General features: G+C 43.5%; 1 protein-coding gene across 1 annotated transcript; it reads right to left on the reverse strand.

Annotated features, from left to right (window-relative positions):
- Positions 1-211: 211 nt before the first annotated feature.
- Positions 212-15,001, reverse strand: mfsd2ab (MFSD2 lysolipid transporter A, lysophospholipid b). Its single transcript, XM_085445630.1, has 14 exons — positions 14,764-15,001; positions 11,365-11,487; positions 10,331-10,455; positions 6,487-6,610; positions 6,087-6,165; positions 5,828-6,003; positions 5,624-5,714; positions 4,937-5,055; positions 4,629-4,712; positions 2,995-3,078; positions 2,746-2,858; positions 2,498-2,641; positions 2,065-2,241; positions 212-1,972 (listed from the first exon to the last, which is right to left on the reverse strand). Exons 1-14 carry the CDS (start codon positions 14,851-14,853, stop codon positions 1,918-1,920), a joined length of 1,584 nt encoding a protein of 527 aa, XP_085301756.1. The 5' UTR covers positions 14,854-15,001; the 3' UTR covers positions 212-1,917.
- Between the last annotated feature and the right edge of the window lie 347 nt (positions 15,002-15,348).

The following is a 15,348-nucleotide window of genomic DNA, read 5'->3' on the forward strand; positions in this document are numbered from 1 at the left end:
GGCTATAAACTTGCTTCAGCTCTACAAATCCTGGACCAGAAAGACCAAAATCCCCTCTGATCATAGAGGGAGACAACTGATCAGCAATGCATCTTGGAATCTCATCCATCCACATGGGATGTGTGGATGGAGAAGAAGTTCCTTATTTTTAATCCACACAAGGAGGAAGTAAAGACTACTGCCAATTTCTTTTTCCCCACAGTGCACAATGGACATTTATCAGTTAGTGTTTATTAACATATTTTTCCTCCATCACAGTATTTTTTTTCTTAAATAGCTACACCACAGTGTAGATGGGTTCATCCCACTTGCAGACACAAATATAACAAAGATATATACACAAGTATATACACATATGCACAGGAGGCGCCTGTGTGCCTTTGTCGGGATTAAAGCTTCACACATTTGGCTACAGCCTCACTCAAGAGTCAATAATAAAAAAAAAAAATAAAAAAAAACCAAAAAAAAAAACTACACAACAAATTAAAACAAGACAGCATTTACAGGATGTAGACTAAACCTGTAGTAATTGTAAGGATGTACGTTCTCTGTCCTCTTCAGCAGAGGGTAAAGAAAACGAGCATGAATGAAATAAACATTGGCAACTCAGTTGTCCGAATCAAATGCCAAAGATTTAACATTATGTATAACATATGACACTCAATGTACACATTTCCATATCGACAGACATGAAACATAATCCTCGTGATGACAGATTGGCATGTGCTTCTCCAATAAAAACATATATACAGATAAACATAAACACCCATCGATAAGAGCTCCGCTTTCTATCTTCATCTTTTTTTTTTTTCCCCCCCTTCTTTCTCCAAAATGATGCGCTTCCCTTTTATAAAATGCATATGAAGCAAAGACCGCAAAGGAGGTTAAACCTGAATGCCCAGTTGGCAACAGCTTTACAGGCCTTAAATAGAGTTAAATAATCCAAGAAGCATGGCTTTCTAGAAAACATGAATTTGAAAAGGAAAAATGAAAACTAATAAATATTTAAATAATGATATCACTAAATTACAGGTGCCTGTAGTAACTTAAATTTAAAGCATTGAGAGAGAAAAGGTTTTTCCTGCCATCAGCAGCTGTCCTTATAAATAATGGAAATAATGTAGCTGCTGAATATACAGACATCAGTTATGTTTTTGAAAAATAACTGCTTTCACTCCTGTAGTGGTTTCAGTGTGACGGTGGAGTACTATTAGAAGCCCTTTAGAGCGCAGGTGTTCCTGTTTGGCCACAAGTTCAAACATCACCATTATTTATAACCTCTTATAAGAAAAGCCAGTGGGATGGGAATAAGATGAAACAGGCTGGCTGATTGGATTGTGTAAACTATGAAGTGAAAATGTAAAAATACAATTTCTATTTTAAAAAAACAAAACAAAAAAAACCCCCGACGTTTGCATCAGCTTTTTAAAACCCCGTAAACGGGGGAACAAATTAAGGTTGTACCGCTGTTCAAGTTCCTCGTGTCGAACGCTCACATCTCAGAGCCTCCTGAGGTCGCTCACGTTCGACGTGCGTACATAGCACCATTAATACTAATGAAAACATGCTCTTAATGCTTTTCATAGTTCTTGTGTGATTTTTGACTCAGAGAAAGACCAACTAAACAAAGAAAATGAAAAGGATCTTTTCACAGTACATCTAAAAAATAAGGCTTTTTTCCCCACGAAAAACAGAAACAGAGAAGTGTGCCAGGAAAATATCACAGATTCACAGATGGGAGGGTTGTCTTTAGAAAAGGCCTCAGGGTGGCTGAAACAATGACACTTGAGTGAATCAAGTACTTCTGGAACAGCAGCATTAGTGGACAAGGCAGTGATCCGACAGTCGCGGGTCTGTTGGTGCCGTCCGGTGCAAAAGTGCCATTCGTTCACCCCACTGGTCTGTCTGGAAAATGAGCTAGACCACGTTGGCTAGTTCTGCTGAGTCCGTTTCAGAGTCCGCCTCATTCTCCCTGTGAGACGAGAGACTTCGGTTGGAGGGTTGCCTCACACAGATGCAACACACACACAGAAGATGGTGAAGCGTTTGGGTCTGTGCACTTACCTCAGGTCCTGTAGGAGTTTGCGGTTAGCTTGCCTCTTCTCCTCATTGATCGGGTAAGAGTAAATTATGGACAGGCCAATCGCCATCAGAGCTATGGGTGCCGCCGAAACCAGTAATTTCAACGTCAAGTCCACTTCCTTAGGTTGAGAGCAGCCTCGGCTGATGTAACCCGCAAAGCTAAAAAGAAGAGAAATAAAATTATTAGCTTTTAGCGCAGCAGAGATATTGATGTGCAGGAAAAGTAACAAATTACTCATCAAATGAAAAACACTGCTGTGGTTGCTCATGTGATATGTACCCACATGCACTCTATAGCCTCACTGTAATCTAATGGAACGGAAAGGAACTCCTTGCTTTGATGTGGGATTTTAGGTGCTGAGAAATTCAACTAAACAAATCGCTGCAAATGCTTAAACTTGGTGCCAGTGCTTACTCTAAACTAAGAGTAGAGATGCCGAGAGAGACTCCAGAAGCAAACTTGGTGAAGAAGACATAGAAGGAATAGAAGAGCGCTTCGTGGCCGGTGAAGTCAGGATTTTGCACTTGGAAGTCGTCGACGACATCGGGCAGCATAGACCTGAACAAACAAAACGTGAGGCTTGGTCATTTATGTGCATTCCTGATAAGAAAAAACGTTTTTATCTATAAAGTCATCAAATACGAGCCAGCGGAGAGGCATACCAAGGTAGCAGGAAGGCGACAGCCACTCCAACGCCAGCAGCAAAGGAGCAGATGTAGGTGACAGCCAGGTTACTCTTCAGGGACACCACCAGGATCATGAAAGGAATCACAACCTGGAAATGACAGCAGTGAGAGATTTAAATCCCAAAACAGGTCTCTTAATGATACTGCATCAGTTTTCCTATGAAAGAAAAATTCCCCTAAGTTTTATGGTTTGTTTATACTTTTAACAAGATTTCAGGGACTTACCAGTGTGCCAACGTAAACCGCTGTCTTCTTTCCAAAACGAGTCAGAAACCACTGCCAGAAGGGAATGGCCAGAGTAGCGGAGAGCTGAAAGAGGGGGGAAACAAAAAGCAAGTGTGGTTAACCAACTGTTTTACCAAAACTCAGAGAAGTTCCTGTAAGTTTCTCCAACGCCCCTCCGTATTCCAGGTCAATATCGGGAAAAACAACAACAAAAACCCTACTTTATCTGTGTTATATAAAAGAAGAGAAGCATGTTAGACATCTGATGCAGTCACAAAGCACTTCAGATATCATCTGACCTAAAGAGGACATGAAGAGGCGGGACAGCCCCCAGATCGTCGTGGGCTTTGACCTGCGCGTTTGACCAAGGCGGCGAGAACACCCAGCCATTGTGCACAGTGTTCTCGGTATTTCCCCACCTCTCCTTCTGAATGCCTTCGATAGGAAGTACATGAAGGACTCTTCATGTCCTTCCCGTCACCTCAGTCTCTCTGTGCAGTCATCTGTAGCTTTCAGACTCATTTCATGTAGTTTCACTTTAGTATACGAGCACACACTCTGTTTTAAAATGTATGCACTTGAAATTAGTCTTGCTGTTCTGCAAACACTTCTCTCAAACCTTTGCCCCCATGAGCCTCGCTGTTTTTTTCCTTAGAAATCAAATATCAACATCACGCATCAGCTTTCATCTTCTAAACCAACTTTGAAGAGAGTTTCACACAAACTGCCTTCACTGAAACTGAGCAGCACAACATTCTCATACAAACATCCTTAAGAACGACTGCACGTGCTGTGCATCCAAGCTGGATCTAACATGAACAGGCGCCACACAGGAGGCTTTTTCTGCCTTCCTCCTCTTCCCTCAGTTATTCATTACTTTTGACCTTTGCTGCTTTTGCTCCTTCGACTGACAGCCAGTGTGAGGTACATGTGCTTTTATAACGTGTGCCAATTTGATTTGGTTTATCTTATCGTTGCCATTATAAGATAATGAGATCACCTCACACATCATCAAGGATTACCATCTCTCAGTGCTGATTAAACAAAGTCATTTCAGTGACTGCACGTACTGGTTAATGGTCACTACCTTGGCTACATAATCCTGTCCGTGAAGTAAAGGCTCAAAGCATCTAATCTCTTCACCCTTGCTAACCTGCACTTTCTCACCCCATACCGTTGCGTGAGCTCAGCACATCTGTGGATTAATTAGCTTTAATACTCGTCGGGAAGTTTGCGTGACTCTTTGATATGAAAGCTTTTTGTTCCCCTTATACCACAGGTTTATATAAAAGAGACATGAAAGCAGAGGTGACTGTGGCTTCTTTACGGTCTGTGGGAACGGGGTGGCATTCGGGCCGAGTAGTCACACATCACTGAAACAGCCATGCAGGAGCCTTCCTTTCTGACTGAGTACAGAGTGGATTTTGTAATTGAAGACCATTTACAAGAGAAGGCTTTTGTCTGCATGCTGACGTTAATGGCTCATTTTGTTCCGCACAAACGGGCTGCTCTGGGTTTCACCTGCCAGGGGTGGCTGGAGTCATTTCTATGGGAACAGTGCACCTAGCTGTCTGTGTCTATGTGTTTGTCACAATAAACCACCTCCCGGTCACCTCCTCTGTGTCTCTACTCACCATGATGACCAGCAGAATATTCTGGAAGTCGTTCCTGAAACCCAGTGTGGCGCTGCAGAACAGGGCAAAGTTTCCCTCCAGGAGCTGCAGGATGAGACAGAGAGGTCACTCAGTGTATTGCTTGAACACACAAACACGCACACACATGCACATGGGGCCAAGAAAACTCTGGCTGGGAGCACAAACATGCGAGACACTAAACAGGCTGAAGTTAGTGACTGAAAAACGCAAACATGGAAAGTTATCCTGTATACAAATTCATTTACAGTAAAATATACAGAGAGTGTGTGGCTCTTTCATGTACGCACCATGAAACCTAGTGAGGTAAAGAGGAAGGCCATGACCAGTTTGGCATATGGTCCATACCCCATCACCAGCTTAATCCCCTGAAAGAAGGACATGGGCTCAGACCTGGGACGAGAAGACTCTGAAAAGAGAAAAGACACGAGGGAGTGAACCAAGATGCAGAATTCACTTTGAAACGTTCTGATGTCCCGTTTCTAGCTCAGTAGGTAGAGTGGTGGCCCCATGATCGGAAGGTCGGGGGTTCGATTCCCCTGAACAGCTACCCTGAGGTACCCCTGAGCAAGGTACCGTCCCTACACACTGCTCCCCGGGCGCCCAATGGCTGCCCACTGCTTCACTGAGTGAATGGGTTAAATGCAGAGAGGGATTTTCCCCATGGGGACCAATAAAGTACACTTTCTTCTTCTTCTTCTGAGCTTTTTTACTTTAAATGACACTTTTCATGTGCAGCTGCTTTTAAGCCTCACCCTGAAATAGCCAGACATCTTATTACGAGGTCATAAGGCTTTCACTTTGAGCAAACTTTGTGTGCTTCCTCAGCCCATAATCATGGAGCTGTAATCACACGAAGGAAGCGTACATGTGCAGCCCATCGGGAATCTGACATCAGTGATTTTGGCTTCGGATAAAATCTTAGTCTGTTAAAGGATCCAACAACAGAAGGATGGTTGATTCTGATAAACGCTCACCTTTTTGTTCTCTCACACCGAAGAACAGCACGACAGCACAGATGATGTAAATCAAGCAGATCACACCCGACGCGATCATGTAGGCTGTTCTCTGCACAGGAGGAAGAAATGTGCAATGAGTATTCAGAAGATTTCACAAACCGCCGTCATCAGCTCGCATCTAATTAGACGAACTTGTTAATTAGCCAACTGATAAACGGTTACCGTGTGCTCCAGGGAGATGACAGGCTTAGACTCATTAAGTCCAGGGGACGCAGAGAAGTTGCTCGGCTCCGCCAGGATATCGGCGGGCCCCGGGATGCAGGGAGCGTTCGCCAAGCCGACGATCTGGCCCTGGATCGCCGTACCGAGCAGGGTGCCCAAAACCTCCACCGTCATCCCTGATGAGGAGACAAGGAGGCATCGTAAAGAGGCTCCAGGAGGTTTATCTAAGAGGACGGCGCTTTAACATGCCGATACTCACTGTAGGCAGTCGCAGAGTCTCTCTCTTTCTGCTCTGAGCTGATGAACATGGTGAGGGCTGAGTATGGCACATGGAAGCACTGCGGGAAATCACAAAGAGTATGAAGGTGAGAGAACAGCTTCAACAAATGATCGATACTTAGATACCACAAGCGCTGCACGAAGACAGGAAACTGTTTAAGTAATCCAAATATATCAGACTTATAAAGAAGTTGGGGTTAATCTTCCCATGAGGTGCTACATACTAATATTATATATACACGGAAGAAGGAACTACAGAGGGGAACATTCTTTCCCTCCGACATCACCAAAGACCACAGTTAGGCTGCAGGCCATACTCTGAGAACCCTACAATGAAAGGTTATAGTGAACATGTTTGTGCGTGCACATGTGGTACTCACAGTTTGGAGGCTCTGGAAGAGGCAGTAGAAGAAGAGGTACCAGATGACTTTGCCATTCTCAAAGGGAGGAACGTACCATATGAGGAAGTAGGAAATCACAGCCAGAGGGGTTGACAGTACGATCCTGCAGATGAGATAAAGCAGGAGGGAGGGGAGTGGAACAGGAAAACATGACAACAGCAACAGCGTCAGTCGGTGTAAAACGTGATCTATTCAAAGTGTGGAACATCTCATTTTGTAAACAGTTTCCAGGCCTAAAAAGTCTCTCATTGCGTAACTACTCATGGCTTTTCTATTCTGCTCGTGCCAACACTTCTTCAGTGATTCTGCACTTTAGTTAACTGTCTCCTGATGAATATATTGTGTCTATGTACTTTACATGCAAGGAGGCTGAGCCTCAGATATGGCCTGATCTGAGGGTTACTAGAGGATGAATGACTTGGGGAATGCTGCTGAACGACATTAAAGGCACCTTTTGTTTTCATGAATTCACACAACATACAGGAACTTTAACTGAGCATAAAACCCCACAGAAGTGAAATTCTTTTGCACACTTCCCACCCTCCAGTCACCTCCTTCCTATGGTCAGACAGCTACAGTCCAATGAGATGTGAGATTTTGCCCTGCAGTTACGCCTCTGTGGATGCGTCACATTCCAAGAAATACACATGGAATATGACAGTTCGTGCCATCCTGCCAGGCCATTCACTGACAGGTCCTGTCTGAAAAGATCAGACAGCGAAATCATGCTCGAGTCAGAGTGGCCCAACAGCTAGAGCAGGCCTAACTTCTCTCCACAGTGCTCAGAAAGCTGAACAACTCGCTGCCAATCAATTCGAGCCCTTGCGAACAATTATCAACATAATCACGCACCGCAGCGAGAGTTTGAAAGAGAGAGAAGGTCCGGCGGAGCAACGTGCTGTCTGCTCTCTCGCCCATGTGATGTGATTAACTGTACCCTTGTTTGAACACAGTGTGGGAGTGTACAGAAAGGGTGGACAAGCTGGAACACATGATCCATCCACATGCAACAATGCGCTCAGGAATGCTTGCTCCTTTTTTTCCTCCTTTTTTAATACAGTAATCAACTCCAACCCATGAGATGAACACAAACGCAAGGAATGTCATCCACACAAGTCACCAGCAGAAACTGTGTTGCTTGGTTTGTTTGTTTTTTTTAAGGCACGTGTTCACTGTCTGCAAGCCTAAGATAAGCTTCGCACCATCCTTGCAGAACTCCGGAGGCACACTGGGCCATACAAGCATTGACCTACATCACATTTAAACATCTTCTGAAACAGCCGTGCTGACAAGAGCGAGCGTTATCTACTTTGTCAGCGAATTAACTCAGCGAGTGGCAGCTTTAAGTCTATCAACAGTTTAGTAAGAGTGAAAAGCTATCTTAAGAGCTTCTGCGTGTGAGAGTGACACAGTTATCTCTCCATTTTCTCATTTTTGGCTTGGCGGCTGAAGCAATAATACATTTTTAAAATTCAGTTTTTGACTTTGTGCTTTCATAAGTCAGAAATCACGCCCCCCCCCCCCCCCCCCCCAAAAAAAAAAATATCACTCTTTAGGTGAAAGTCTTCAAAACTGGCTCTTCATACTGTAGCCAACTGCAGAAGCTGACAGTGATATAAGATAAGCAACAGGAAGGCCTTCGGTCTGAAAATTCACTGCTAGAACTTGAACTCCAGTAACCTCCTGGATTCCTCAGTCACTCTTTAAAACATAATACAGGCACTGAAAGCTGAGCAGCTATTGGCTAAAACTAGTGGTGTGTTGTGGGCAGGACCAATGAGAAGCTCCTCAGCTCCGGTCACCCTCCCCCCACTGTGGCTTCCAAGCATTAAAGACAGAGCAGCTCTGACTGCATCTGCAGCTTCCTGCCTGCTCTCTGCACATGTGTCTGAAATGAACTGAGCCATAATATAACCAAAAATGCCAAACCCACCCCCGCTACAACCAAAAGCCCACGCCCCATTTCTGACGAGAAGTGGAGGATGCACTTTATCCCCCCCCCCTTCCTCTGTGACCCACTTTTGAGATTCAAACATCAGCATCTCAGCAGTAATTACAGTAACGAGATAAAATCCATCACCCTCTTGCACATTCGCTTCTCAGTCAAAATTTTTTGACAAAGAAATAACTCTTAATATAATTTTTACATCATCGAGTTCAGCGCTCCTTTACGGGAACTCCCATTAACGATTTCATCACTGGTGAGGAACATTTCTATCACCGTCAGCTCTGCGAACCTCAGTCTCGCCATTATGACATTTCTTCTGCATTAGTCATGCAGGTCTACTTGCGACATACACACCCACATAGGCTGCAAGATTAAAGCTAAAAATCACAGCCACAAATACTTAGATTATTTACCACAAACTTTCTTTGAATGAGCTCTAAAACCACGGCCGTTTAACTAGAATTCATTTGAGCATCAGCAAGAAACTGTCTTTCTAAAACATTACATGACCTTTACCTCCTCTAGAAGATATTGTTTCTACAGAGCCAAGCTGAACTACGCGGTGACAAAAGTAGCTGCGCTCTACTTGTAACAAGCTAAAATTCGAGCTGTATAGGAATTATTGCAAAAAGGAATTTTATCTTGATTATCTGCTTTCATAGCCTTTTGCAACCATTTACCAAGAGGTTGCATTAACACAGGGAAAGACAGTAGTGGGCAGGCAGGGGACCCTCTCCTCCCACTCGTGCCACTTCCTACCCAACGCTCATTTCCTAACCAGCTTGGGAAATTATATGTTTAATCAAGGAGGCAAGGGAGTAAATACACAGGTGCAGCACACACCCCACACCTCCTCGTGGTGGTTATTAAAGAGATGCCTTTGCTCTTTTGTTGTTCTTGACATATCCTCTCTCTCTGATACCTTTTACCTCCGGTGGCTTATTTCTACCCTCGTCACACTACAGAGTACTGCATGTACTGCATGTACTGAAGGGACAGTGGCTCTAAAACGTCTTCTGTGCTGACAGCTCTATAACTAGCAGCTCTGCTGACACCCCAGTAGTCTCTTACATCAGCGGAATTATATCAATTACATCTCCGTTGACACAGACCACAGGTGTGCAACGGTGTGGGGAATAGGGGTTTAAAAGTCATTAGACTTTAGAGCTGATAAGACTGTGCAAGATGCCCATAGACAGAACAATGTGGTGGTGGGGGGTGGGTGGGTCAAATCTGAAAAGAAAAGCGATCAGTAAGCCTTTTCAGGCATGCTTTACAGCCCTCCTACACACAGACAAGCTGAATTCAAACCTTAATACAAGATGGGTTTTCATATTATTCTCTGTATATTTAAGGTTTTATGTCAAATAACCACACAAAGAAGACTTCCAAAGAGTCTTTGTGCGCTTCCTGTAATGCGCTGGAGTTGTATTTGTCACCAAAAACTACAATGTGGGTTATGTGCAAGAGTATCTCCTGAAGCCACTTCCTGTTTTTGTTTAACTTAAAAAAGAAAATGGCTTGACATCTTTAGGGGGTTTATAGTTCAAACAGTAGCAGTTAATGTGGTCCACTTCATCTAAAGACAGTTCTCAGTATGCTATTCTAAATAGCAAGAGGTGAATGAGAGACAGGGGAAGGAGAGTTTGAATGGACACATCCGCACATGCTGGCAATGAGGAAGTAGTACTGCAGCAATAGCATGATGCTCCAACAGCAAATACGCAACAAGTGTTTGAACTGCTTAACCTGGCTTTATCAGTAAGGTAAAGGAAACAGTTTGTCAGAGACCTCACTAAGGAAGTATATTTGTTATGCACATCAAATCAAATGGACTGTGTAGCACCACGAAACTAGGAGGGAGTAAAAGCTCACCAGGGCAGCATGCGTCCAAAACGCGTCCACGGGCTTCGAGAGACCAGGAAGCCCACTGTGGGGTCCGTTACGGCGTCCCAAGCTCGCCCAACAAACAAGATGATGGAAGCATAGAAGGGATCGATCTGTAAAAGCACAAGAAAAAGATTAGAGATGTCGACACGTGGCTGTTATACACATGTATCAGCTCAGATAAATGAGCACAGGTTATGTGGTCGTATAGCTAAACAGTAGCAGTGAAGCTGTAAAAATGGGCATTACACTTCGCATTACAGTGGGAAAGGTTTAGTCACTATCTTTTATTAAAGGCAGCAGTGAGAGAGTAACTCTTAACACATATTAGTTGCCAGCTGGCTGTTAACAGAGGGGACAAACTCGGACAGGGTGATGAATGTGTGACTTCTAAATGTACAATCTGTACCACGCTGTGTCACCCCATAGACTGTTAATTAATAGCCATGGAAGGCGAACAAGACCGAACCCTGGGAAGCCTTTGACTATCACTGCCATCATGGCCATGACCATTAGATTACTGTCAGAGCTCATTAATGCGAGCTCCCCCCCTTTATATTGTGCCACCACTGTACCCCTCCCAAAGCTTTTCAGAACAAGCTCCTGGAGCCCCATCATCGAGCCAATAATAGCAACAAGGCAGAAACTTTTTCCACAACTTTGCTCTGATCTGTGTAAAGTCCTGTATGAGGGCTTATAAGAGCAGGGCTTTAAGACTCAGCATTACTACATTACAGAGAACAGACTGCACACTTTGCTCTCAATCCCATTTAACCTTGTGAAGTCTAACCTTACTCCTATCCCTTAATGTTTTGGACACATATAGGGTTAGGCTTTCTTATTGGAAAATTTAATAGTATTTAATGAGTGTTAAATTGAACATATATGTATTTTTTTTTTCCCCCTAACCGTCGAAATTGACATATTTTGAAAGCACAGGTTCAGGTTACTTATCACTGATGGTGAAGCCAGGTGGCTTCATTTATCTCTTTGGAGTTTGGAAACAATTTCAACCTCCTCACCTGTGCTACGTCCAGTAGATAGATCTGCAAAAAGAAGCCCAGGGCGCATCCTGTGATCTGGTACGGAGCTCCCCCGATGGCATAGCATATCTTGTTGCAGACTGATAACCTGTTCTGCTCATGCTGCAAGTAGGCAATAAAAAGAACAGAAACACAGATTTAGAACGTGCTCAAATACATTGATCGTAAAAACAAAAGTAGGATAAGAACATTTTGTTCAACAGGCACACCTTAGAGCAGGCCTGAGACCTGCTCGTCATCTGGGAGGATCTCGTTTGACAAGAGGCAATAAACGGCTTCAATGATAGCAAACTTTTGAGGAAACTGCCCTTGGGTATTTGCAGCTGTCTGCAAACGTTTTTGGACTTCAGCGGGGCCAAGTTTTTGTAATTATAGGAGAGGTCACTTCCCCGGAGTGGCCAGCAGCAGCTTAAGCCTTACACAGCCACTGCAACACACCTACAAACAATTACACTCCCCCTGTCCCCAGAAGACAAAAAAAGAAAGAAAAAAAAAAAAAAAAAAAAAAAAGGAAGCAGATTATAAATCGGCAACTTTCTCAATTTCTGTCTGAGGACTTAATCTGCAGACTTGCTTCTTTCTCACCAGTCCCATTAAACAATAAAACATTTTTTCCGAGCCTCACGAGGAACGTGGCCTAAATTCTTAATCGCCAGAGGGTCTTAAGAGCTCGTGAGTTCTGCTGGCAAAAAGCTAACCACAGTGTAGTGTATTTGGAAGGTGTCGGGGAAACCAGGGAAACAAGAAACCCTTGGTTCGGTAACAAGCGCTTATTCTTCAAGAGTTTCTCCGCTGAACATGTAATCATTTCCTCAACAGACAGACTCCAAACAGATCTCCTAATGGCAACACAAATCCACGATTGGTGTGAGCGTCTGACTACACCATTGTGTCACTCACCCCAAAAGCCAGGGCGACAGCACCTTGGCATCAGTTTGAGATGGCTTAATTCCTCAGTGGATGACTGCCACTGTTTGACCAGAGCTTTGACCACTGCTGCCCAAAGAGAGGCGAACACACACCCTTATCCCCGACCAATCAAAAGTTTGAGTTTTCTGCTGCTTAGTCTGACCCCTCTCTCTTTATTTATTTATTTTTTTTAAAGGGGGGGGGGGGGGGTTAATCTCTGGTGCTGAATGAGAAAAGGGCTCTTGCTGATAACCTTAAGCAGAAGAAGAAAAGCAGAAAACCTATATCAAGGTACAATCTGTTTAAAGTAACCTTCGGCATATTTCACCACTCCTCATAAGGATCAGGAAAAGGACACGGAAATGAAGCATTGCTGTCATTGCATGCAAATAAACCAGTCTTTGCCCCACTGATGCGCCCAGCTCTGCTTTTCTTTAGGTCAAACACTCTTCACTGCAAGGACAAACCAGCAGAAGAAGCAGTTTTAACCATAATAGCTGGAAATGCAGTAGCTGCAGTAGCTCTGGTGTCCATGGCAGCAAATGCAAAATCTCAAGCATCTCTCACCTTACATAACTCCCCTGAACCCACTCTACCTGAATGCAGAGCACTGACTGTACCGACACAGGTGTGTAACCATCAAGTAACTGCCACAGGAATGTGTTAATGTGACAGTGTATTCGTGTCACACACATTTGCATGGTTGTCAGGCAGTCTATTTAAAACACACAACCATAATGGATCTTAACTGAGCTTGCGGCCACACGTGGACAGATGTCTTTGGCAAAAAAGAAAAAGAAAGGAATGTAGCTGAGTTTTATAAACAGGACACTGAATCTACCTTCACTGATATTACTTCCAGGGCCACACCTGCTATCAGAGTTCCCACTAATGATATGTTACTACTGTAAATGCGTAACATGCGTAGGTGAGACGTTTTTCCTGCTTTTTGGGTTCACGTGTCACTCCCTTAGTTTAAAGGTGCAGACACACAAAATCCCGAACACTCATTTTGTAGTCTGTTTTCGGGAAAGGTCCTCTGCCTGCTCCTTCATTATCTGACACGTCGCCTTGGTGGGTGCTCCCTGTGGCGTTCAGTGCTTTCGGGAAAATTGTAAATTTAATGGGAATTTTCTTCAGCAGTGTGTGTGTTTGTTTGTGTGGTTTTCTTTTTTTTGGGGGGGGGAGACGTGAATACCAAAGCAGTGAAAAATTAAACCATTTGTTTAACAAACCACTACTATGTGAGGGAATTTAAAACATCGTGCAAATGAACTCTACCGCATTTTTGTTACTACAATGCAAATTATAGTGTCTGATTATTCCAGCCTCAGAAAGACAGGCTACTTTCTCTTTTTCGTTGAGTGTTTCTTCCTTGCAAAGGCAGAGCTAGTGGGGGTTTTAACAGAGCCCAGTGAATGCAGCACATCTATCTGAGAATGCTTATTAAAACTGATATGAAGGATAAGACAAACCACGCTGGTGTTAGCAGACTATATTCTGCGACGTTTTTGGAAAGGCGATATCGATATTCCCAGCGTGATTTTAAAAAAATGTGTAATTATTTTAATTAAAAGTAAGCCACCTTTATGCAAAGGTTAAAACCCAAATTTATAACCTAGCTTACAGATTCTCGGCTACTTTAAGGAACAACGTCAAAAACCAGCCGAACGTGAACTGAATTTGAGGAACTGATAAGACGAGAGGTATTACATTTTTTAATTCAAATGTAGCTACACGTTGCTGGCGAAATAAGGGCACAGAAAATCTCGAACATTGCCTTCCACACACGCAAACTGTGAATTAAACCCGTTTGTGTAGATGTAGCCCTCCAAAACCACGGTTTTTGGTTTAAACTATTTGAAGAATGCGTTCTTAGTATAATTAAGGTTCAGAAGGAGGAGAAAGGGCTTCCCAAAGGCCCAAATAACACTCACGTGCCAAATAACAATAATTACATTTTATTAAATTATGCGTTTATCCATTTTTTAAATTCCGTTTATATCGTTTCCGAGTTACTAATGAGACAAATGTTGGCCCGGAATGGCGCGCGCCTTATTTAAGCTAACATGAGTCACCCTTAAAGTGTCAGCTCGCTGGTATTACCCATTCATTTAACCAGGGGTGCCCAATCCCGGTCCTCGAGAGCTACCGTCCTGCAGCTTTTAGATGCATCCCTACTCCAACACAGCTGAATCAAATGGTTTGATTACCTCTTCAGCATGCCATCGTGTTTGGCAAAGGCCTGATAACAAGCCATTCATTTGATTCAGCTGTGTTGGAGTAGGGATGCATCTAAAAGCTGCAGGACGGTAGCTCTCGAGGACCGGGATTGGGCACCCCTGGTTTAAACGATCGACACCCATTCCTATCAAAGCCTGGCCCTTTCTATTTTCGAGAATTCGTGTGAAAGCGGGCCAGAATCAACCCGTACCTGAAGCTAAATTTTGAATAAATGAATTTACTCACCCTTTTAGCGAGCTGGATGCCATCCGAGTTCCCCGGTTTATTCAACAAACTGGCGTTCGAGTATTGTTCAGCTCCTTCTCCTTTCGCCATGGCAGAAATAACTTCGTCCTCGGTTGAATTTGCCTCAGAAATAAATACACAAATAAACCACTATCCTCCCTTAACAGAAAGAAATACGGTCCGGTAGCGTGTAAATAGCGTGACTGATGAGATGTGGTGCTGGCAGCAAGCAAGCTTGACTGGATGTAATTTTTTGGATGTCCCCGCCCTCTAACGTGAGCCATTCACGCCACTACTATACCACGCCCCCTCGGGTGTGTCGCAGTCATATGTTTCTTCATCAGAAGACTTTCCTTGGAAATTCTTTGTATCCGTTTTCATCCAAGTGTGTTTACATTTACAAACGAGCTGTGACTGATCGCTCCTATAACGCGCACGCCTACTAAAAATCAAAGCTGGTGGATATATATATATATATATACACACACACACATATATATATATATATTAGGGCCTAATTATTTGAGACCTTGTAATTAAGAAAGATTTGCCAATACTAGAGAAATATGCTCTCTCCATGCGTTT

The sequence above is a fragment of the Copadichromis virginalis genome, linkage group LG22 (assembly GCF_057382275.1).
Source record: "Copadichromis virginalis isolate Kocher_CV1m ecotype Utaka linkage group LG22, C_Virginalis_male_GT1.1, whole genome shotgun sequence".
Classification (NCBI taxonomy): Eukaryota; Metazoa; Chordata; class Actinopteri; order Cichliformes; family Cichlidae; genus Copadichromis; species Copadichromis virginalis.